The sequence below is a fragment of the Muscardinus avellanarius genome (assembly GCF_963383645.1).
Source record: "Muscardinus avellanarius genome assembly, chromosome: 13".
Taxonomy (NCBI): domain Eukaryota; kingdom Metazoa; phylum Chordata; class Mammalia; order Rodentia; family Gliridae; genus Muscardinus; species Muscardinus avellanarius.
In genome coordinates, this window is record NC_137799.1 from 12,250,288 (window position 1) to 12,275,364 (window position 25,077).

The 25,077-nt window shown below is 41.2% G+C and overlaps 1 protein-coding gene across 5 annotated transcripts in view; it reads left to right on the top strand.

Moving 5' to 3' along the window:
- DENND1A (DENN domain containing 1A) overlaps positions 1-25,077 on the top strand; it is a gene marked incomplete at both ends in the record, with an annotated part of 564,729 nt that overhangs the window by 181,583 nt on the left and 358,069 nt on the right. For 2 of the 5 annotated variants that reach the window (XM_080708699.1, XM_080708702.1), the window contains 2 exons: positions 1,579-1,628; positions 12,571-12,690. The exons of 1 other annotated variant lie outside the window; for it this stretch is intronic. In XM_080708699.1, the coding sequence (XP_080564825.1) occupies positions 1,579-1,628; positions 12,571-12,690 (170 nt within the window). The remainder of the gene's footprint in view (positions 1-1,578; positions 1,629-12,570; positions 12,691-25,077) is intronic. 2 more of the 5 variants (XM_080708698.1, XM_080708700.1) reach the window with 1 other exon arrangement.

Here is a 25,077-nt window from a genome sequence, read left to right on the forward strand (position 1 = left end):
GACCTCTGAGTTCCACATCTTAAACTTGACTGACTTATAGGTAATGTCTCAGAGTATGCTGAGGCATTCTTCTCCACTCTCTTTCATGGTTTTAGTCTCCTATTTATTACTCTTTGGCGACATGGCTTGACAGTCGTGTGATACACATAGTACCAGTCCAAGATGATATTAAAAAATAGGCTATGCTCAATTGAATTATGTAGGCGGAACATGTTCTGGCAGAGCGAGCCAGCGTGCTTTCTGCTTCATTGAGTGGGTTATTAGATTGATGTGGTTTATTTCTTGAATGATAGAACTGGTTTTAAAAATAAATGAAGCGAGAAGCATCAATTCAGTTAGCATTGATAACTCATTATTATTGGTTAGGAAAGTGCTACATTTGTAAACTGGTCTTTAATTTATCACTTGGATTAAGATTTGCAGTGGGCAGGTTGGTTTTAATTTGAACCAGCTTCTCAGTGACTGAAAAATGTGTTCTTCATTTTGTCTAGAAGTTAGGATTTTAAATAGTGAAAAAGCAAATCAAATGCATGAAGGGAATACTTTTTTAAAAATTTACAACATTGATCTATGAACTTATGATGAGCACCAACTGTGGGCTCTCCAAGCCTGCAGTTAAGTCAAGCTAAAGAAAATTCAGTGAAGGAAGCAGTGATTCTCTATGTGTTTAGCCCTGTCTATGCAGGCTGTCTGTGTGAAATGTGTCTAGTAGGAAAAGTCCCACACGACTGTGCACTGCGTCTCGTGTGCCTGCGTTTGTGCTTGTTTTCATGGAAGAAATTGTCTCTTCTGAATACGTCTTTGAGGTGTCACTCTACTTCTCGTGCCTCTCTCCTGAATCCCGTGCTGGGCTTAATGTATTCTTCTATTGTAAAAAAGACTTTTAAGCTGGTAGTTTACTTTGGATTCTCCTAAATTATAAGCTGTAAGTAAAATGATAATATTGCGTTAAAAATAGTGCACACTTATAATGGTTACAGTTTTACTCCAAAATTAATATATGCTAGAAATGGCAACTTTTTAATAAAGTAAGTAAATGAATTTTTAAAGCATAAAAAATGTGTAGTTGACAATGTTCAGGGACAATTATCTTCAAGTTGGCTTTCCTTTCTGCTGTGATTTGGCCTATTGATGTTGGGAAGTGTTGTTTAATCCCGGCCCCCTCTGTTCCTAGGTAACAGGCAGAAACAGTGCCAGCAACAGCGGCCCTGCCAGGCCAAGCCCATGTGGCTTGGTGCTTTTCACTCTGATCCATATGGTCAGGCTGGAGATGGTCCCTGGAGGGGTGTTAACACTCGGCAACCCGGCCGCTCCCTCCCCTCGGAGCTTTCCTGCGTGGCTCCTGCTGCTTGCCCATGTGTGATTCTTGATTAATTTTTCATTTTTAATGAAGTTTGATCATGTTTATTATTTCTCATGATTGACTGCCTGGTACTCCTCCCATGTAATTGATAAAGCCCATATTTCTTCATCTGTCTTCTCTTTCTTTAGGGTAAAGTTGCTGGATTGTGTGCTGCGGTTAATGTTAGATTTATTGGTCCCATTAGATGTATAAATTATTTCTCTTTCTCTCCACAGGAAGTTCTACAGACTTTGACCAAGTTTTGTTTCCCCTTCTATGTGGACAGGTAGTGTCAGATTTTCAAACTTTATTAGAAAAAAAAGTGTCAATAAACCTACTATAGAAAATAAAAACCATACCATTCTTAACATTCTGTCTGTTTAACCATGATTTAAAACACCTATGTTCCAAGGAGAGTTGCAATATTCTCCTTTCCTGGGGATTTTATTGAGACTATCAAAAAGTTTAAAGCTTAGAGCTTTGTATTGGTTAGTTTGTGAGATGTATTTTGTATGACATTAAATTTTTAATTTTGATGATCAGACTTAAACCATGATTAAGAATGGTTGGTATTTTATTTAAATGTGAATATACTTGGCTTAAGCAAATAGTTTTAAATGACTCCATGACTTTATGCATATTGTATAGATTTTGTTTTTCTTAGACTTCAACTTACAATTTGAATCTGCATAGGCCTATCTTATTTCAAAGTATTTAGCTAATTAAGAGGCATGTTGTTAAATAGGAGTTTGTATTTTGTTTAGGTGATTAAGAATGGTAATATCTGGTGAAATTAGCATTTTCCATAGGTTTCTAGACTAAAAATACACAGCCATCTAAACATTTTCTTAGCATTTATTTATGATAATCTGTAGAGAGGTACAAATATAAGAATTCTAAGGTAAAATATTCTAAGAGTTTTTGTTGTTGATTTTTTTATATAAGTAACTGTTTAATAGCAATACTTTTAGAAGAGCTCTTATTATATAAAGCTGTAATTTACTATTACATTAATAGAATGACAACACAACGGTCTTTATCTTATTTTCAAGCAATTTCTACTATGTTCTTCATTATAGTTGATTTGGTTTTTTTTTTTGCAATCCATTCATCTACTTGATTGTTGTCTCTTCATTTTCTCTTAATGGAAAATTGAATTATGAGACTCGTTATGTATTTTAAAAATTCTGTTTTTAGTGACAGATATGTTGTAGAAACTGACCATTATAACAGATTTCATTATATGTTCCAAGAACACTAGAAAATGTGCCCATCCTCAGAAGGGTTCTATCATATATTTTAGTGTACCCAAACAAGTCAGAGTCTGAAAGATTTTAGTGGTTTAGAGCACAAGTGGGTAGTATACTGTGTGGTTCTTTTCTATACTTTGTAGTACCCATGCTCTGCTTATACCTAAAAATGGTGTGAGATGAGAATTGATAGCCAAAAGAGTTTTTAAAAGTACTAAAGGCAACTCTGGAATATTGCCAGCCACTTATTCATCTTCCTGGTTCTAACGTGTTATTTTAAGCCAGTCAACCACTGTAATATTTCCAGACTCACATCTTTTTAAAGCCTAGTTAACAGTGATATTTTAGAAGCAGGTTGATATCTCAAAACAGAATAGCCTTAATTTTAAGAAGGTCAGTCTTTGTAATGAGAATCCTCTCGTATTTTTTTATCCTGGTTTTTTTTTTTCCTAAAAATAGCAAGGAAGTAGGGTTTTGTTTAGAGATGTTTAATGCAAACTTCACATTTATATGTATGAATTAGCGATGCATGAAATCTCCAGTCGCTTATAAAATGTACTACAAATTATGGCAAGGTCATATTTATACAAAGCAATAAAGCTGACATATCCTTAAAAAATGTAGTTAGATGTTTAACATAGAAAACTAAGAATATGTCTTTACATGATTTCTTGTCAGAGTGGTCATATATTTTAGATAGGTGTTCCTTAACTGACTTTGTACACTATTAGAAAAATGCATGGTGAGAACAAATCTCTGCCCAGCCCCAACACACACTCCTCACACTTCTCTGCTCTCTGCTTGCCTACCTCTCTGGATGATTACATTCTGAAATGGAAGGAAAGTAGACTCTTTAGTGATAATTCTTAAGGTTTATTTTGTTTTTGTCACCAGTAATGTTGGACACCTTTTCATTGTCATTGGAAAAAATAATTTTCTTCTAAAATGCATTTCTCCAAATTACCCTTCCCTTAATCATGTTCCTCATATTTTTTTTTCAAGCAGAATTGTTTGAAGACAGAGACCTTCTTTAATGGACATATTTTACACTTGGCATATACAATAGTTCTTCTTTACATTGTTTTGTATCACATATCCTATGAATATTGATAACCCAAATTGATACCTCCCCAAACATCTACTTTGTTTGGGGAATGTATTATATCTTTCTTGTTTCCCCTCTAACCGTGGCATACTTTAATGCCAGAAGAGATAGTATGATGAAATTTATTTATAACCTCTACAAAAGGTTTTAATTTATTAGGTTGCAGTTAGCACTGTCAAATGGATATTCCCAGATTCTGAGGCCCACAAAGCTGTCCAGGTGTATTTATGATATTGCTTGACTTAGAAAATATCCCAGCATGAGAGATGAACAGTGCCCCAGGTGATTGTGTTCAAAAGAGAAAGCATCCTAATCTTCTTAGTATCTGTGCTTTTCTACCCTAAGGAGCAGTAATACAACTTTCTGACATGTCTAGTCTCTATCAAGAGTGGGATTTTCACAGACATCATCAAGTCACCGTTAACATCGACATCTTGCTGTCTCTTGTGTTGTTTTAGGATTTTTCTTTCTGAAATGAGAACATATGAAAAATAATAATGCTAGTAGCTCTTCTAAAGAAAGTGCTTTCTCGTGTATTATCTCATTTTATCATCCTATCGTAAGAAATAAGAACAAGTACCGTTATCTTCATTTGAAGCAGTCTAAGCTGCGGGGAAATTATGACTTAACCAAGGTCCTCTTTGAGTACTAGCCCATCCTAGATTTCCGTCTCCCAGACAAAAATATTTTTCAGTTGTTCACTTGGTGAGGAAGAGCAGTTACCAAACACAGAGGGAGAGAGAAAGGAAATTGCCATTTCAGTTTCTTATTGATTCTAGTCAACATGCTGGATACTGACTTGTTACTCATTCTATCTTCCCAGCAGCTCAAGGAGATAGGTGTAGTGTCGTCCCCCACCCCTAAAGAAGAGCCAAGGAAAGTTCAGAATGTGTAGCATTATGTTGGGCTGTGCAGGAGATATGGAAATGGCCTCAGACTTGGAGCCCTGCCCTTCATGTGTTTCCCAGTCTAGTCCAAGAAGTGTTACAAAGGCATTTTAAACAACATTCAAAAGGATGGGGAGGTTACAGAAGACCGAAATGGTCAGAGAAAACTTGTTATGGTGGGTGAGACTTATGTTGAGTCTGCCAGGCCGGCAAGAAGTGGGTAAGTGGAAAGAGGGGGGAGCCTAACACCCCATATGCACCGCAGAGCGAAGCAGAGGAGAAACCCTGAGTGAGCCTGGAGATGTTCAGCCAGAGCAGATGGAGCCTGCTGGGGAGAGGGTGACGTGTACCACGAGAGCTTGGGCTCTGGCCACAGGAGGCCTTGAAAATGTGTGGGCGCAGGACTGCGGGATTTTAAAGCTGAGATTCATCTGGTTCAAACACCCCATTTTACCAAAGGGAAACCAAGATCCACAGAGGGAAGTTGACTTGCTAATCATTACAACTATGTAATTACAGAGGCAGGAAAGGAACGGGCACTTCTATTCCCAGTCCAAAGTTATTTCTACTCTTCCTAGTCCTTGAAGCTCCTGATGGGGAGGAGTAATGAAGTGTTAGTGCTGAGTGCTCTGTGTCACTCTTTAAAACGTTTCGCTATCACGGATGGGAATAGTCTTTTATTTATTTAAAGACTTGTCTCATTCCACATTGTGACTGCTACTTGCTTGCACTTGATAACTGACAACCAGGTTCAGTTGGTCAAAGCACTTGAGATGCACTGGGTGATGGACAAGCTACTCCTTTCCATGTTTGTGCTTATTCTCTTTCAGTACACAGAAAGTTAGCTACCACTCAATTGTCCTGTAAATTATACTGGTAATCCACAAGTGACAGGGCATGAGATACAATGACATCATCTTTTCAGGGGCAGAGGATGTAACCAGAGATGCAAATGTGGTTAAAATGCTGCTTACTATTTCATTATGTATCTATTATGTGCTAGACATTGTGTTACGTTCTTTTCTTGCATTAAAAGGTTGCACATGTGCAGTGTTACCATCATCAATGTGCCACATCTAAGAAGCAGAGACTTGGTTCAGTAACATGCCCAAGGTCCAACTCCTAGTATGTTGCTTATGGAAGCCCCATTTGTCTGACCTCCAGCTCCACCATACTTTTTCAGCTATATTGTAGTACCTCCAATAGATCCATCATAGCATAAAGTAATCAAACACACATTTTTATTTACTTCAAATGCAATATATGTTTATTGTGGAAAAGTAGAAGACTAAGACAACTGACCCCAGATAGACACAACCTGGTTAGTGCATTGGTGTTTGTCTTTAGGCCCTTTCCTCTTGTTCCAATCAATGTCCAGGTGTTCACCCTGCTTTACTTTTCAAACTGGAGTTTGTTCTGTCCATTGTAGTCCCTTAACTTAGTTTAAAAAATGGATTCAGCTGTGCGCTGTGATTATTTGGCAGCTTAAGTTACAGCAAAGCAATCGGTCCTTAGTGGTCAGAACACTGGGGATGACAGTCAGGAGAGCTGGAGTTTAGTTTGGGCACCACTGCTAGTTTGCTGTGCTGTGAAGCAAATGGCTTCTCATTTCTTCACAGATAAAATAAGAGAATCAGATGAGTTCTCTACTCTCGTTCTGATACTGTTTCAGTCTAGTTACTCATATTTTCATTGTCAGCCTAATGTAGATGAGGGAGTAGGCATATATCTGGTCTTCCTTAGAATCCTCTGGTGTGTTTCTCAAGCACATCGGTGTTTCTTGTGTCTGGCAGCATGTGGCCTACTGGTCCCCAGACCTTTTGATGTGTGTCATTCTTACCACTTGGGGCTTTCAGCATGAAAAGTGAGAAACTTGAGGCTTAGGCAGATGAAAGGTGTATTTATGGAAGGAGGCTTTGGGGCTCATGAAACTGCAGGTTGGTAGATAGAGTGGTTTGCTAAAATCATTCCCGCTTAAAACCCCACAAGCTCTGAAGGAGAGGATAGCTTGGCAGACAGCTCAGCAGATCATTGATAATAAGCTACAACAAAGAGGGGGGTGACATTTTTCAATGCCCCCTCTTACTATTATAACTGCAAAATAGTAATGATTGTTTTTGTTATATATCTATTACATGCTACTTTGTCTGCATCATTATTATTAATTATTTTATTTTTGGTGGCACTGGGGCTGGAATCTATGGGCTTTTCTACCTCTGAGCTACACTCCCAGTCATATTTTTTATTCATTCATTCATTCATTCATTCATTCATTCATTCATTCATTGTGGTACTTGGGATGGAACTCAGGGGCTTTTCTATGTCTGAGCTATACTCCCAGACCTATTTTATACTTTATTTCGAAACAGGAAGCTCTCACTAAGTTGCTGAGAGCATCACTGAGTAGCTGAGGCTGGCTTCGATCCTGTGTGATCCTCCTGTCTTAGCCTCCCAAGCTCTGGGATTACAAGCATGTGCCACCACGCCCGGCGTTGTCTGCATTATTTCTAGTCCTCAGAGTCACTCTGCAAAGTGATTGTTATTTTGATTTTACAGATGAGATCAGAGAGGTATGATCGATTATTTGTCTGTGCTCACATGTCTGGGATTGTAACTCAAAGTCCAGACCTTAATGTTTCACCTTCCCTGTTCTGCATCATTTGTCTCTGCCTCTGTTGAATCATCCCCGAGAACCTAAAAACAAGTTCTGGTATCCATCCTAAAAATAATACCAACCTTGCTGGGTGTGGTGGCACACGCTTGTAATCCCCGTGCTTGGGAGGCGGAGACAGGATGATCACACAGGTTTGAAGCCAGCCACGCTGGCTTAAGAGACCCTGTTTCCAAATAAAAATATAAAACATAGGTGTCTGGGAGTGTAGCCTGGAGGTAGAAGGGCTTCCAGGAACCCCAGTACCACCAAAAACAAAACAAAACAAAACAAAAACCACCAACTTTTGACTCTCCATTCTTATTCAATTACTGTCTAATTCTCTACTTTTTGGAAGAGTTATCTACCTATTTCAATTTATACCTCAGTCCTTTTCAGTAGTTTTGTTGTTGTGTTTCAGTTTGCTTTTCTTTTATTATTCAACTAGGGCTGTTTCTGTCAAGGTCAGCCTCCACATTATTCAATGCAGTGGATGTCCTTTCTCATCTCAATACATGGGTATGTGTGGATATGGTTGACCTCTCTCTTGTTTGTTCTGCCTGGTGGTTCTCCTTTTTGTTCTGTCTTCTCTGATGGTCTCTTCTCCCCACATCCTCTCAGTTGGTATTTCTGTGAATGAGTCCTGGATGCTCTTCTGTTTCTCTGAGCTCTCTCCATAAAGTGATCTCATCTTTATCATGGTGTTAAATACCATCTGTGGGTAGATGACTTCCAAATTTATAGCTCCACTCCAAACGTTTTCTCTGATTTCCTAACTCATATGTTCAACTCTGTACTTGACTTTTCTATTTAGATGTTTTGTAGACTTCTCAGACTGAACATATCTCAAATGGAGTTCTTGAATTTCCCCTCCGAAGATGGTTAATCGTTCCTATCACCAAATGGTAATATTCTGCCATTTTCTCCTGCTGGCTATAATTTGAACTAACCACTTCTCTCCCTTCTACTCTCCCTGCATGAGTTAATCTTACCTGGTCTACTGCAATAGCCTCCTGATTATTATCTCTGCCGTATTCCAAATCATTCTCCACAAAACAAATCAAAATTTTAATGCCATAAACCAGACTGTTTTTCTCTTGATTAGAATCATTCAATGGCTTTTCATTACCCTTTCCAAAAAAGAAAAAAGAAAAAAAAAAAAAAAGCTCTAATTCTTTCCCTCTGAGGCACTCTGTGTGATCAGGTGCTTGTTGTATGTGGCAACCTCACACGCCGCTGCTATTTATCTCCTGTGCTTTAACTATATGGATATCATCTTAGGTCCTCAAATAGGTCTGGCTCCCCCAGAAGCTAGAGTCTTCACACAGCTTCTCTCTGTGCCCGAAGCACCAACCCTTGCTCCTTGATGTCTGCTCCATCCACTAGGCCAGTCCCGAGAAGCTGCCTCCGTCGACCACATTACCTCAGGCCTCCCCTCCTCTGCCGGTTACCTCTCTGTTTGATACATCTTTGCTTTCATAATACTCTCTCAAACTGTGTGGTTTTGGTATACTTATTATTCCTCTCCAACTAAGCAGTAAGCTCTGTAAGGGCAGCACCCCTGTTTATAGTGTTGGGTGTTTCTGATGTCCAGAACTTGTTAAAGTACCTAATGTAGTTGTAGCTCAGTTGACAAAATGGCTCATTAAGCTTTAAGTGAGGCTGACACATAAAATCTCATTTCTCACTGGAAGGCTGGAACCAAATGTCTGTCCACGTACTTCATGCCGTCCATACGCTGGGCAACTTCCAGACTGAGCAGAGTGCTGCTGGAGGAGCTTTGATTGGCTGAAGGCACTTAAAAGGCAGCATAAAGGTTAAAGTCTTGGTTTGAATAATTGTTGCTTCTCTGCTTTCCATATTCACCCGGGCATGGGAAGCACACGCAGGGGTGCTGCTCGCCTTGGTCACCGAGGTTGATTTCTAGGGATGCTCAGACTTGATTTCTGTGGCTGAGAGGAGCATAGTCCATTTGCTAAGGCACTATCTGCGTTCTTCACATACTTGGTTCCTCACTCAGAGGCAAGACTTCCTTCTAAGGTTCCCCCTCCCATTAATCATTGCGAACCATCTGCTGCTTGTAGGTAGAGATGCCCATACTGAAGGGCAACGCAGAAAATGCAGCCTTTAAGGAAGCAGACCCTTTCCCTAGTTATTTTAATGGAAAATAGTGAACACTCCCGTAGACTACCTCAGCAAGTGGAGAGAATTGAACCATAAATTCTTTGGAGATTCGAAACCCTTCACATTAATCTCAGAGGGCCCCTGAGAGATTTTTAGCTTATTGGAAATTGTCCAAGGAAAAATATTTTAGAGTTTTGTTTTGTCTTTTGATGTTTTGATGTTTCACCCTACTAGGAATTAAGAAGGTGAATCAATTGACAATAATTTGTCTCCTTCTAAACTGTAACACCCCAAGAAGAGTCTTTCACTTTAATGCAGACATGTATCACTTGGCTCCCAGAGGACCGCTCTTACTGAAAAATGGACAGGAGCGAGAAAAGGCAGAATTACTGCTTCCATTCACAGGTATTAGAGAACCGAGCCAGTCTGGAAGATTCTATGCAAAAACATGTTTTTCTTATCTAAAATAATTTTGTTGTTAAAATATAATTAGAGTGAGATTCAGAGTGATACAAACGTGCATATACATGATTTCGATGTGAATTTAGTTCTCTTTCAGTTGGTGACAGCTTGCGTCCTTTTTATCAATTGTTCCTACCGAGGACTTGGCCTTTATACTAAATGTTAGTCCACTGATTCCCAAAACATATCTTGGGTTGGACGGTGGTTTCTCATCGTTATCCCCGGTAAAGCAAGTGAAGAACTTACTAAATTAAGTAGCTCACTAACAAGTTTGCGATGATTAAGTTGGGTTTTGAACCAAGTAAATGAATAATGAATCACTCTTTGAGCCTACACTGGAGCTAAACACATTTTTCTGCATTTTTAATGGTAGTGAAAGATAGTAGGAAATTAACGACACCCGAGTCACAAATCAAATTGTGCTTTACTGTGTCCTCTTCTTAGACACCCTGGGCTTTTCTTTTCATCCAGTCCTACTAATACCCATCTTTCCTAGGATGCTCTTTTCATTTTAAGCATTCTATAGGTGAAATCAAGCCCTGGGTTAAAATAATGAACAGTCACATTTGGTATGATCACAGAGTAGTATTTTGCAAAAGCACAACCTTATTTGTAATGTGGACTCATCCAGACCTGTTGCTCTAGATATTTTAATAAAATAGTTTCCCCTCCTCCACTGAGGCCCATTTTCCTCCCCAATCACTTTAATTATGTGAGCTAGAATCCTGCTTCTCACACATTTTCAGTTCTCAACCTTGTTAAAATTAATCATATAATCCCCCTTTAAAACATAGTATTAAATCACCATAGTAACACAGTATCCAAGCTTTACAGATAAAACATAACAGCCATAAGAAGGCAGCTTTGGTGTCCCCTTGACAGCTCTGTAACTTTTACAGGAATGTGCTCTGCTCCCGGCTGTGGAGGTGGCTGGCAGCACCTGCACCTGCTTTACCACCGGCTGCTCAAATTGCCACCTTGTTTTGTTTCCCTTCCCAGTTAAGTAAGGAGAGGGGATGCTTTTTTTTCTTCTTGAATTATTTTCCTGTATTCTTTAACCATTCTCCAAGGGATGGAGATGTTTTCTTAAACATAACTAGGCAGGGTCTTTGACATTTGAGCTGGGATACCTATAAAATTTCCTTAATTCTAATTTTCTTACGTGGCTTGTATAAGGAAGTGTTAGAAAGAAATTCTACCCAATATTTGAAGAGCTAATTCACATCTTATCCAAAGACTCAATAAAAATAAAGAATCAATAAAAATTCTGCCTTTGGGTCCGGTATAGTGTCACACGCTTGTATTGTAATCCCAGTACTTGTGAGGCTGACACAGGAGGATCACAGGTTCGTGGCCAGCCTCAGGTACTTAATGAGGCCCTCCACAACTTAGTGAGACCCTGTTTCAAAATAAAGAATAAAAAAATCAGGCTGTGGGTGTAGCTTGGAGGTAGAATGCCCCTGGGTTCAATCCTGCCTTTGGAAAAGGTGTGGGGAAGCTATGAGTTTTTATTTCCACTCATAATTTATAAAGTAAATTATAGGTGATAGCATTACTTTGAATATTTTTACCAATTTGAATATATTTTGCAAAATACAAGGTGATATGTTAGGCTGATGAGCCCCCTTGAATAATTCAATATAAAATTCTAAAATATTATGTGACTGTAGATTTATATATTAGAATTGGATTGTTAAAGTTTTAAAACAGTAGTCAAATACAAAGTAACTGGTAAACTGATTTAAGTAGTGAATTTTCAAGCACTTTGTAACTTTGATAGTTTCGAGACTAATTAGATTAGTAATATGCCTTAAATGTTTAATAAATACTTGCTATATTTTAACACTTCTCTGTGTGGCTTGTTTATTTTTGTTTTGATGTAGGAATTTTTAGCTTTTTTCTTTAATATCTTTACTCAAAATGTTTTCATTTCTTAGAAAGCACCATTAAGTGCTTAACATTTTGTATTTCTGTCCTCTAAAATATGAAATATGTTCTTCATAAATTCAGATGCTATGAAAGAGGCAAGAATTTAGGAAAGCAATACCTACTCATGCCTCCTTTCCTTCCAGGATGAACGCCAGCTCCTCCTCTCAGTAGCTCTCTCAGCTTGACTCTGTTCCCTACCTGTTCTGACTTTAGTGTCCTTTTCTGTAAAATGGGAACGTCACTGAAATTCCAGGGTTGTGGTGAGTGAGAAGGTACATATTGGCTGTCCGTTTGTGGCTGGCATGTAGTAGACACCTGGAAGCTGCCTCTGGTGTTGCTATGAGTTTCTGACTAGAGCAGTTACCAGGTGAGCATTAAGGCAGGCTGCCGGGGTGGCCATGGCGTCCAACGAGACTGAGAATCCAGCTTTGCCTCTTGCCTTCTGGGACCTTAGACTAGGCCTCTCCTGACTCTTCATCTATAAAATGAGGCGGATAGAATGGACCTTTCAGGACCAGTGGGCAATTTAGCTGAGCTACCCAGGGCCTGAACACAATAAAGCAATAAAGGAAAGGTATGAAAGTGCTGACAATTTCGACTTTTGGTGGTCACTAGAACCGGCTGCTAGCTGTCTTTTTTTTTTTTATTTTTTATTTTAACTAACTTGTAGTCTGTTCCCTCAAAGTGCATAAAATTTAAGCTCATTTGTGAAGAGTTCCACTGAGAGGAAATGGTATGAGTTCAGTGACTTGTTGTGATTAGATACTTTATCAAGAAACGTGCTGTGCACTCATCCCTCCCGTTGTCCGTCTCTGCCGCAGCCTCACAGTCGGCCAAGTCGGCCAGAACTTCACGTTCGTGCTCACTGACATTGACAGCAAACAGAGGTTTGGGTTCTGCCGCTTATCTTCAGGAGCCAAGAGCTGCTTCTGTATCTTAAGGTAAGGGAGAAAGGCTTTGCCTATTGGCCGTTTCTGTGAAACAATGTCAGTTTTTGCATTGTTCTTCTGTAATTAAGTTTTCCAGATGTTTGTCTTTTTCTTAATTCTCTTATCTGTTTCTCAAAAGTCACTGCACTTGAGGAGAAGGACTCTGCAGTGCTGCCCTTGCACTGGGAACTGTACAGATAACTGTATTTACTTATTTGTATGGCATCCCGCGGGCGGGAAGGGCCCACTGCTCCTGCGTAGCCTGTGGAGGCTGGACACTCAGCCCCTGCTGCTGTTATCTGGAGCTGTCAGAAGCTAGCCTGTTCGGCTTTTCTGTGGACATTTTGTGTATGTAAGATTATTAATAAAGTATGTGCCTGGAGCTTGGGGCGTCTCGCAGACCCGGGTTGTGTCCTCCCTGAAGCAACACCCTTGCTCCCTTTGGGTCAGGGAATGAATAACTGCTTCCCCCTTGGCTACCTCTGTAGACGTTTTAAAAAAGTGCAGACTCCTGTGAGAAGGGTTTTTGAGGGCTCTGAAATCCCCTTCGCACACCAGAGCCACACTTGCTTAATGCTCTGTTTCCTTCTGCCAGAGGGTAAGCGCAGTTCTGGGCAGGGAGGGTGTGTGGAAATCCGATTTCTGGGCTGCGCGCTCTGCGGGCTCCTGCTGGGCGCCTCCTGAGGGGGCGGTAAAGGCATCCCACAAGCTCTCCTCTCCATCTGCCCTGGTTAAGTAGGTGTCAGAGGGGCCTGCCTCCCATCTCCTCTGCTCTCTGCTCCAGTGGAGCAGTCTCTGCAGGGCAGCCGGAGGCGCCCATGACAAAACCCGGGCCCCAGGCTTGGGTTTGGGCTTGGCCCTGGGCCTAGGGATGAAAGGCCAGACCTTCTGGATTCCAGAAAGGGTCGTCTGTGCGCCGCCCCGCTTTCCTGTCTTCTCACCAGGACCTTCCTCCTTGGCCCTCCAAATGCACCCCTCTCTACACCACGGCCCAAGAGAGGCTGACTTTGACATTCCTTTGCTCACTGCCAACCTGGACTGCAATGCATTTGCTTTTCTCTAAACAAATCTATCTTTCTTTCTTTCTTTCTTTCTTTCTTTCTTTCTTTCTTTCTTTCTTTCTGGCACTGGGGATTAAAGCCAGGGGCATTCTACCTCCAGACTACACTCCCAGCCCTTTTTTAAAATTTCTTACTTTGAAACAGGGTCTCACTAAGTTGCAGAGGGCCTCATAAGTAGCTGAGGCTGGCTTTGAACCTGTGATCCTTCTGTCTCAGCCCTTTGAATCATTATTGCTCTTTGTTTGTTTGCTTGTTTGTTTTTTTGTGGTACTGGGGATGGAATCTGGGGGCATTCTACCTCCGAGCTACATCCCCAAACTCTATTTTTTTTTTTTTTTTTTTTTGCGGGTCTGGGGATGGAACCCAGGGGCATTTGAACTCCGAGCTACAGCCCCTGCCCTATTTTTTATTCTTTGTTTTTTTGAAACCGGGTCTCACTGAGTTCCAGAGGGCCTCACTAAGTAGCTGAGGCTGTCCCCAGAGGTCTCTGCCTCCCGAATGCTGGGGGATTGACAAGCATGCGCCACTATGCCCGGCTTCCCAAGCCCTATTTTTCTAATTTTTAATTTTTTAAAATGGGGTCTAGCCAGGCGTGGTGGCGCACGCTTGTAATCCCAGCATTTGGGAGGCTGAGACCTGGAGGATTGCGGTTCGCGGACAGCCTCAGCTACTTAGTGAGGCCCTCTGCAACTAACTCAGTGAGACCTGGTTTCAAAATAAAGAATAAAAAATTGGTCAGGGGCTGTAGCTCGGGGTCAAATGCCCTTGGGTTCCATCCCTAAACTCTCTCACACACACACACACACACACACACACACAAATACGGGGTCTCACTGAGTTGCAAAGGGCTTCGCTAAGTAGCTGAGGCTGTCTGTGAACTACGGTCCTCTGGTTTCAGCCTCCCGAATGCTGAGATTACAAGTGTGCCCCACCATGCCCGGCTATCGCTCTTAATCAGCGAGATCAACTCTCTTCTGCAGCAAGAATATCATTTGTAATCTGGCCACCAGTGATGACTTGCAAGGAGCCAGAAGGAAGGGGTGGAGCCCATGTCACTATTCTCCAGTCCCCTCCACAGGCAGGCCCAGGCACCTGCCCCAGAGGACGAGGCTTGCTTGTCAGTGGTTACGTGTTTTCAGTATAACAGTAGTCGTCTTTTTTCTAAAATAATTTTTTCTTTCACTTTTTCTGTTGTATTGCAGCCTTGACCAGAACACTGCATGTTTATATTGTTAACCTGAAGGAGGTGAGGGCTTAACCCAAGTTCTTAAAGTTTTGGAGAAAGGTTTCCCCCCTGTATTATATTGAGATGCAATTTTTCTTTTAATTTTTATTATTTTCCAAACTAGAGTCTGTGCATATACTTTATTTTTAAATCTGTGTGTGTGTGTGTGTGTGTGTGTGTGTGTGTGTGTGTGTGTGACCTAGGGGCATTGTACCTCTGAGCTATACCCCCAGCCCTATTATTTTTAGTCTTTTTTATTTTTTGAAACGGTCTCACTGAATTGTGAAGGGCCTCGCTATGGTAGCCGAGGCTGTCCATGAACCACGATCCTCCAGTCTCTGCCTCCTGAATGCTGCATATACTTGAAATGGGCATATTACAATGATTTAGCAACTTTCTGAGTGAAAAACTACTTAAAAATTCAAATTTAACAGACTGGGAATGTAGCTCAGTGGTAGAGCTCATGGTTAGCATGCATGAGATCCTAGATCCCATCCACACACAAGTTTGAAATTGCCCTTGTCTGATTCTGGTGTTGATTTTGTATGCCTCTGTGCAGGGTCATGGATTTTGTGTTTGCAAGAAGTCAGCTGCACAGCCTTCCTGCTGTAGTCATTGAGAATGAAAAATAGTAGCGATTGATGTGTTTTCTCTCTGCTTTACTGGCCTGGAACAATGGAGAAAAATTCAGTGGGTTAATTCATTCATTTGTTTTCCAACCCTTAATTGAATGCCTGCTATTAGTTAGTCCCTGCCCTTGAGGAATTCCCTGACTAGCTCTGGAGATTGATGATCATGCAACAGTGTGCCGTATATAATATATAGGATGATCCCAAGATGCAGCGTCTTCTTACTATTGACTTTCTGGTGCAAGAGGATAATGACAGTGGTTAAAAATGAAGAGTCCTGTATGAATTCTGGGACATGCATTTTGTAGATATTTAACATGACAGAGAAAAAATTCTCTTTATCCTACCCAGCCTGTGCATTAATAAAGGGCACGTATGTAGCACTTCCTCTGTGTTGGTCTAGAACATTGCTAGGTTGAGACTAGCACATAAGTGAAAGGGTGTGCGGTTGGCGGCACTTCTGGGGGGAGCAGAGGTCTGCCCAGAGGCCGAGGGAGGCTGGGGGCTGGTCAGGTCATTGACATTGGTCTCTGTGGCTGCATGGTCTCCCTGCTTTCTTCAGATGCTTTCCCCTCCACAATGTGCCCATTGCTCCAGCATAAGTCCCTGCATAAGCCACCTCTGCCTTTGCTTTCCATTCGTCTGATGTGAAACATAGCTTAAATAACAGTATCTGTGCAGACACCACCTCTGTGATCCCCAAATTTAGCTTCTTAGGGTTACTTCCTCTCTGCCTTCCCTCTCAAGCATCTATACTTTGTCCCCCATCCCACTGTACTTTCTCTGCCTCCAGGAAGCATCGTCTCCAGGAGAGGTTACCATTCCTTTCTCTTCGCTGGGCAGTTCCGCACTCATAGCTGTGCTCTTCCTTTGCCTTCTCCTGTTGGGCAGCCAGTTCTTTATAGGTGAAGACGGTGTTTTAGTCAAGTGTGGCTCTCCAGCACTTAGAATAGTCCTTGACCAAGATATTCTGTGCCTGGTGTTCAGAGAGGAGCTCTGATGAGAGGATGGAGCGCAGGGGCGTTAGTTCAGAGGGGAACAATTAAACACAGTTACGGGCAGAAGCATGTTTCCTGTTGCCACGCTCATTTTGTGCTCATTGTAAGAGGTGCACCTTTGTATCTCCCAGGGGAGGTCCAATGTTGGATGTCAGGCATTGTGACATAAAGAACTAGATCCTCTTTATTACAAAATTTAAAGTTAACTTTGCAATGACAGGTTTTAGACATCCTTTATACAATGTAGCTTACTTACTTGGTGTATTTTTATTTTCTGTCCCTCTTCACTAGAATGCAAGCTCCATGGAAGCTGAGAATTTTTGCCTTTCTGTTCCCCCACAAGTACATCAAAGGTTATTTTAGAATGTCTCTGGCACATTGTAGGCACTTTATGAAGAAATGAATCTCTGAGGAATAAGGCTGTGTTTATTAAAATTGTCTTATGTGGGGCATGGTGGCACACACCTGTAATCCCAGTACTTGGGAGGCTGAGAAAGGAGGATTGCAGGTTCGAAGCCAGCCTTGGCAACATAGTGGCACCCTCAGCAACCCAAGCAAGACCCTGTTTCCAAATAAAATAGGACTGAGGGTGCAGCTTGGAGGTGGAAGGCTCTTGGGTTTAATCTCCAGTTCTATTTCCTGCAGTGGTCCACTCGTTTCTGCCCTTACAAGGATTTTACTTTTACTTGAGATTCACCATATTATTTAATGAGTTACTCAATGCTAGTTAATACTAAATGAAAACCACCAACTAGGAGAACAGTAGTTATGGGTAAGATGGTTCTTTATTATAAGCCCAGGAAAGTGAGAGTATTTTAGTATTTCCAGATGGCATCATCCGGGTCTGATGTATTATACGCATTTATTTCAGAAATCCTTCAGTGTTATAAAACAAAGCGACCTAGAATTGAGGTTTTTTCATGTCTTACAGTTTCCCCAAATGGCATATACCTCATCCAGGCCAAGGCTGCTGTGAGATGCACCGTTTCCTATACGGTTTCTAGCCAGTTTCTGGTCTTGGTTCAACAAAAGGAGCGTGGAGCTGAAAGTCGCAGAGCTGTTGTTTTGGGTTATGAGTGATGTGTCATGTGATAACTAAATTTCTGTTTCTTTTTAACAGGATCTTTATAGACAGTTGTGCTTTGCAGTTTTCTTTGTCATCTATATGAATCTTACACTTAAAAATTTGAGGAACTACCCTTACATTAAAATAAAACTGTTCAGAACATTTAGGGGGGGCAGTGCTGGGGATGAAACCCAGGGGCATTGTACTTCCAAGCTACACCCCAGCCCTATTTTTTAGCCTTTTTATTTTTTTGAAACAGACCCTCACTGAGGGCCTGGCTAAGTAGCTGAGGCTGTCCTTGAACCATGATCCTCCAGTCTCAGACTCCCCAATGCTGAGTTACAAGCATGCACCACCACACCCAGCTGTTAAGAACATTTTATACATTTTGGGAAGAAATACTTTTTTCATTGAGATGTTATTTAATTTTTAGTTTAACTTTAAAAATTGTTATTCAATTAAAAACAGAGTACTTGGTATATACTTGAAATAAACAATATATAACACTTGATCTTTGGCCTTTATTTTATCTCAAGCCCCATAAAATAGACACAAAGATTTGTCCACAACTCCCCATTAAAAAACCTTTTTGATACTACAATCATCCAAAATTTTGATGAGCTGAATTTTATTACAAAATGAAAATAATTAGTACTTTTTGTCATTTACCAAATCTACACTTCAGCATTATAGTAGGTATATTGTTCCCAACTCACTGTTAATTTTGATACCCATCTCCTATTTCCCTTCAGCTACCTTTAGGAAGCTTAGGTAGAGAATATATAAACAAGTAATTGCAATGTTGTTGGTGTTTTTAAAAACGTGTGTGTGTGTGTGTGTGTGTGTGTGTGTGTGTGTGTGTGTGTGTATTGTGCACGCACGCGCATGTATGTGGTTCTTTGCCATCACAAATTAGGCACTGATCGTCTCTGAGAACCAAGCACTATGTTGCTGGTGGGATCCAGTTAAACTGGGTTACACAGAATGAGTAGAGCTTGCCAGGGGTGAAGGGGAGCAAAACTGTGTACACAGCCAGGGAGAAGTGTGCAAAGGCCCTGAGAAATGAAAGGTACAGCAAGATGAAGAAGCCTGTGAGTGCTAATCAGGGCAGAAGCAAGAGACGCTGCCGCCCACGTCTTGGGTTGAACTATGAAAGAGAGCTGATGGGGCATGCTTAAGATTTTAGACCTATGCCATAGCAAATGGAATGCCATCGGATGGTTTGGGGCAGGTGTTGGAAATAGTGTTTCTAGACCAAGGCTGCAGGGCTTTTTGTACGTGTTTTTCTGATTATTGCTAGGCAGGATGCTGCATGCACATCACTTTGGTAGTAGCACCCTGATTTAGTCTGGACTTTTTTAAGCCTCAACTTCAGTTTTTCTTTTTCTTCTTTTAGACCAGTGCTTCCTGGGCCTCAGTTGGAGAGTGAGTGTTGTTCCTTGCGTCCTAGTTGGCAAACTGATGTGCATTTAAACCTGGACGGTGTTTAGTGAGAGGCATCTCCCTTCTGGGGCCCTTTCTGACCTAATAGCAGGAATAACCACTGCATCCTTTTCAGCTTGATTGGATTCATTTTTACTATTAATACAGAAAAGCTCAGTTTTCACCGAGAAAAAAAGAAGCTAGAATAACAAAGAGCCTGGGTTTAAGAATTTTGGCTTCTTTATCTAACAGTTCCAGTGTTTTTAAAACAACACATACAGTTAAGGAGAAAATCAAAGGACTTCCTTTCTTCGGGCAGGTGCAGTGGCAGAAGCCCTTTTGCATGGTGTGTGAGCTGCTTTAGTTTAAAATAAGTGTTTGGGGGTGGGGAGGGAATTGGGGGGGAAGGCTGTGGGGACAGCTCCCAGATTTTTACCTTGAAAGCAGGTGCTGTTGAAATATTCCAGAAACAGATGGAATCTCCAGTTCTTGTTTTAAGCTATTTATGGTTGTCTTGCCCGAGGGTACCCTGCTTTACGAAAACGCACAGCCTCGTGTTTGAGGGCAGCTTGGGCATCAAAGCCGGGGCCCCTCTGGGAGAAAGCAGCCTTCTTCACAGCGCCTGTAATGCCATTGTAGAAACTTGAATCTTTCCATCTATTTAACGGAGGACTTTCGAGGTCTTTGTCTCTCTGGAGCTGTTTTGATTTCTTTTTAATTCTCTCCCCTTAAAAGTGAGATGGGTATTATGTGGTGCCTGCTTTCTGGATGGTCAGTTGGGAGGAAGCTCGATTGCTGTGGAAGATTGATGATTTCACCCACTGTGGGAATGTGTGTGAAACCTGGGACATGGTTTCTGTCGGGCTGAACTCATGGGTAGCTCTGGTGTAGTGGGGAGGACCCTTTCTCAGCCCCTCCGGATTTGAAATACTGCCCTGTGTGTGGGGAGCGGGTGGGTGCTGATCCGAACATCACTTTGTGGGAGTTTATAACTTTTTTTCTTAATTAAAAAAATGAAGTGGTTGAGGAATGTGTTATATTGTACTGCCATGCAGATGCCTTCATGCTTAGAAATACAGCCCTCTGGGGAGCCACAACGCAACAATAATAACAGGCTGTAAGGTTTAAAGAAAATCACCTTTGAAGAGAAGAAAGGGAAATGGACAGAGCCGGCCCTGCTCGCCCAGTGGCCTGCTGTGGAGTGGGGTGAGGGCAGGAGGCCGGACAGTCGCAAAGACAGGTGTGTCTTACACAGTAGCAGCACTGGGCTGGCGCCAGCCGCCAGCTTTGGGCCCCTTCTGTGGGAAGAAGCTTCCTTCATCCTCTTGGTGCGTTTCAGAGGAAAGCGTGCTAGCTTGGTCTTCCCTCAAGCACCCGAGCCCAGGCTGGTGGGGTAGTTGTCCGGCAGAAAGTTCTCATTGTTGAGACAGAATGAGTTACAGATAAACGAGGCGTTGTATTTCTTTGCTGTCTTTGAAAGCAGAACATTTCTTTCCTTCCCTCCAGTCCTCCCTAGCTCCTTCCTTTTCTCCCTTCCTTCCTTATTGAACCTGAGAATATTCTACCTTTTTATTTGAAACAGAACCTAAGTTGCTGAGAGCTTCAAAGAATAGCTGAGCCTGGACTTGACTCTGTGATCTTCCTGTCTCAGCTTCCCATGAAGTGGGATTATAGGTGTGCACCGCCATGCCTGGTGAGCACTTCCTTCTGTGAATGCTCCGGAAGCTTCGTTCAGGGCACTGAGTGGAGTGCAGTTTTTCATGTTTTTATTTTTCTTCCCCGCACCTCACCATCTTGCTACCTCTGGTGACCACTGCTGATGGCTAATGACCTTATGCCCTTTTGAAGATGGACAAACAGTCTAGACAGCTCACTACAGAGGATATGGAGGGGAAGGCAGTACTTAACACGGGAGCATTTATTTTAATATGCCAGGTGTTCTGCAGAGTTCTCATTTATTTACATAGCAACAGCCCTATGAAATAATTTCCATCATAGAGACATCAGGGTTGAGGCTGAGAAGGACGTGGCAAAGTGCCCACGATCTCACAAGGAATAGTGAAAGATGTGGTTTGAATCTACAGTCCAATCAAAGCTCTTATATTGTCATCCTGCAACCAAAGCAACCTCACGTGCTTTACATGGTCTGTCCTCCCCCTCTCCCTAGTTACGAAAGCCATGATGGGTAGTTTGCCTTTGCAGAATGAACTTAGAGGTGAGCTTAAAGAGCTTTCCAAAATGATGAGTACAGTCCACCCTCATTTAGTAAGTGATTTAAACGAGTTCAGGAGATTTGTGTCCCAAGTTCTCTAGCTGGCTAATGGCAGTTTTCTGACCTCTAATCCAAGGGTTTGTTCTTGCTATGGCAGTGATTCTTCTAATTCAAGAGAAGGAGTCCAGGTCTACCTAGGACTCGTGTTTTTAAGACTCACCAGCTCCAGTTAGCATCAAGGGGCTACTTTCCCTTTTGATGAATATTATTGCAATCTATATGAAGAATCCAACTATGTGTTATAAAGAAAATGATCCCCTCTGTTTAAATCTGATGCAGGTTTATTTGAATGGAAAACCAGTAAAACTGAAACTGCCTCCTGAGAGAAAGAGCCTAAGAATTCTACATGAGGGACACTTCTGGGGAGACAGAGAACTTTCTGCAGGAGAGGCCATTGGGTGCTTTTGCTTGAGTCTGAGTGTCAGTAAGTTTTCTTGGGCCTCCCTGCAAGCCAGCCACTTTTCTTCAACAGCTGTAACAAGCAAGAAGCATTTATCAGAGCCTTGTCTTTGCTTTTCACTGGACAGGACATATAAAAGAAAATAACTCAAAATATGCCTTCGTTTACTTTTTCACCTTTATTTTTCAAAAATTAGCCCTTTGCATATAAAGCTGAGGCCTTATTTTGGGTTTTTGTGGTTTTTTTTTTGTGTGTGTGTGTGGTACTAGGGATGGAACCCAGGGGCTTTTCTATCTCTGGGCTATACTCCCAGACCTTTTTTTATATTTTATTTGGAAACAGGGTCTCACTAAGTTGCAGAGAGCCTCACTAAGTAGCTGAGGCTGCTTCAAACCTGCACGATCCTCCTGCCTCAGCCTCCCAAGTGTGGGGATTACAAGCGTGCACCACCATGTCTGGCTGAGGCCTTTTATTTTAATAGCAAGATTGACTTACGAGTACAAAAGGAGTCGGAATTGAAGTTGGCCAGTTCATTCAATGATCAGTTTAAGTAGGAGTAGCCTCACATTTCTTCTTCCTGAGAGACTGAGCTAATGGTGGAGCTCTCTACACAAATACCATTGTACTGCCTGAAGCTTGAAGATCCCATCAGTTAGGAGCCGCTTACTTTTTTTTTTTTTTGGCTGGGGATTGAAACCTGCATTCTACCTTAAAGCCTACTATTTTATTTTATTTTTTTAAATTTTGAAACAGTGTCTCTCTAAGTTGCTGAGGATTTTGCTAAATTACTGAGTCTGGTTTCTACCCTACAATCTTCCTGTTTCAGCTTTCCAAGTACCAGGATTACAGACATGTGGCACCATACCTGGCTAGGAGACATTTTTTTAAAAATTTTATTGGTGCACTGTATTCATACATCATAATGGAATAAAAATAATACTTTTGTAGACATACATGCACACATCACCCAGTTAGCCCCAACCCACTCCCCACCCTGTTCCCTCCCCATCCCTCCTTCCCATGCTTGGCTTAGTGGTTGACATCTAGTATTATAGCAATTTATCCAATATTAACGTTGATAATCTCACATAACAGTTTCATTTGTCTGATAACAAGTTTTTTGATGACTTAAAGATAACACTTCAATATTTCTTTTTGCTTTCTTTTTTACCAGAGAATATTTCTTTCTTTTTCTTTTTTAAGGTGAAACTACCATATATTTATTTATTTTTCACAAAAAAAATCTATCCTAATATGGAATATGGACTCTAGATACCCAAAATGATCTCGAAAAAGAACAAAGCTAGAAGATGTATATTTTCTGATTTCAAACCATATAAAGCTACAGTAATTGAAAGAGTGTAGTACTGTTCAAAAGGCAGATATTTAAACCATTGGAGTTAAATAAAAGCCTAGAGATAAATTCTTCCATATATCGTCAAGTTATTTTTGACAAGTTTTCCACGAACATTTGGTGGAGGAAATAATTATCTTTTAACTAAATATTGTTGAAAAATAATAATTACATGAAAAAGAATAAAATCGGACCCTTACCTAACACTGTATACAAATATTAACTCAAAATATATAAAAGACCTAAATATAAATCTTAAAACTATAAACTTTTAGAAGAAAATCTGGGTCATAAAACCTCACAGCATTGAAATTGGCAGTGATTTCTTGGATATGATTTCAATGGCACAGGCAACAAAAGGGTAAACAAACCCCTAAAAAATAAAAACATATTGTATATCCAAAGACAATGTAAACAGAGTTAAAAGTTACTGATAGAATGGGATAAAATATTTCCAAATGCTATATCTGAAGGTATATTAGTATTCCAACTAGAAATCCTAAAAATTAGCAACAATCAAAGCAAACAATACAATTTAGAGATAGGTAAAAGACTAACAAATAATGAATCTCCACAGATAACCAATCTTAGTTGTCTGTTGGATGGAAAATCTTGTTTCTCTGGTTCTGGTGTGAGTTACCTATTTCTTCTTTGTTGTTAATCTCTTTGAGTATTTTCTCTAGCGCTGGTTTTGAAGACATAAATTCCTTCAGTTTCTGTTTGTCGTGGAAGCTTCTTATTTCCCCATCTAATTTGATAGAAAGTTTTGCTGGGTAGGAAATTTTGGCTGGAAGTTGTTTTCTTTCCGAGTTTGGAATATGTTACTCCATACCCTTCTGGCTCTCATGACTTGGTTTGGAAAGTCTGGATTGATTCTAATTGGTTTGCCTCTGAATGTCACTTGGCCCTTTGTTTTTGTTGCCTTTAAGATTCTCTGCTTGGCTTCCACATTAGTCATTTTGACAATTATGTGGCGTGGGGAACCTCTTCTCTGATCCTGTCTAAAGGGGGTTCTATAAGTTTCCTGGACCTGTGTATTGACCTCTTGCTCTACGTGTGGAAAATTTCCTGCTATTATTTCTTTGAAGATATTACTTATCCCTTTGGTTTCACCTTCTTTTCCCTCTTCTATTCCAATTATTCTTAGGTTAGCTCTCTTAAAATGGGCCCATATTTCTTCAATGTCAGATTCCTGCTGTCGAATTTTTTTTTCTAGATTAGAAACTATGGGTTCATTTTTTAATTGCTCATCTTCTAAGAGCAAGATTCTATTCTCCATGTAGTCTAATCGGTTGTTTGTACTTTGAATTGAGACCTTCATTAATTGCATCCTTTATTTCTCTTTGACTCTCTCTGAATTCTTTTAGAAACACCTCTATTATTTCTACAGTTATTTTCCTGATTTGATCTTCTAGAAATCTCTGAATTTTTGTTTTATCGGGTTCTGATGTTGTGGGGTTGTGGGCATTCATTGCTCCATTGTTATTCCTCTTTCCCATGATTTCAGAAGTATGTGCCTTCTCTGGGTTCTTCCCTTGGGTCACTACGACTTAAGGTGCTCTGGATCTCGAGTCTGTGGTATCTCGGTCCCCACTACTCCTTTACTGGGTTCTATCACAGAGTCTCAGACCCAGGGAGTCAATCGAGGCTGCTTTAGACTATGGGGGGTGCCAGGTTGGGCGTTCTCCTATGGTGTGATATCTCTGCCACCGCCCCTCCCCCACTGGGTCAAGTCCCTGGGAGTACAGTACTGGGATTTTTCCTCCGGGGCCCGCAATTTTACTCACTGTTGTTGAGTGTGCAGTTGTAGCTGTAGTGGACTCGGTGAATTCGATGCTGCTGTTGCCACCGGTGGCAATATGGCGCTGCTGCCACGCCTCGGCCGTGAGGCTGGCGTATTTCTTCTCTGGTTTTGAGCTCTGCTCTGAGTCCCTGCAAGGTATGCCGAGCCCAGCCCCTGGGAGCTCTGGAT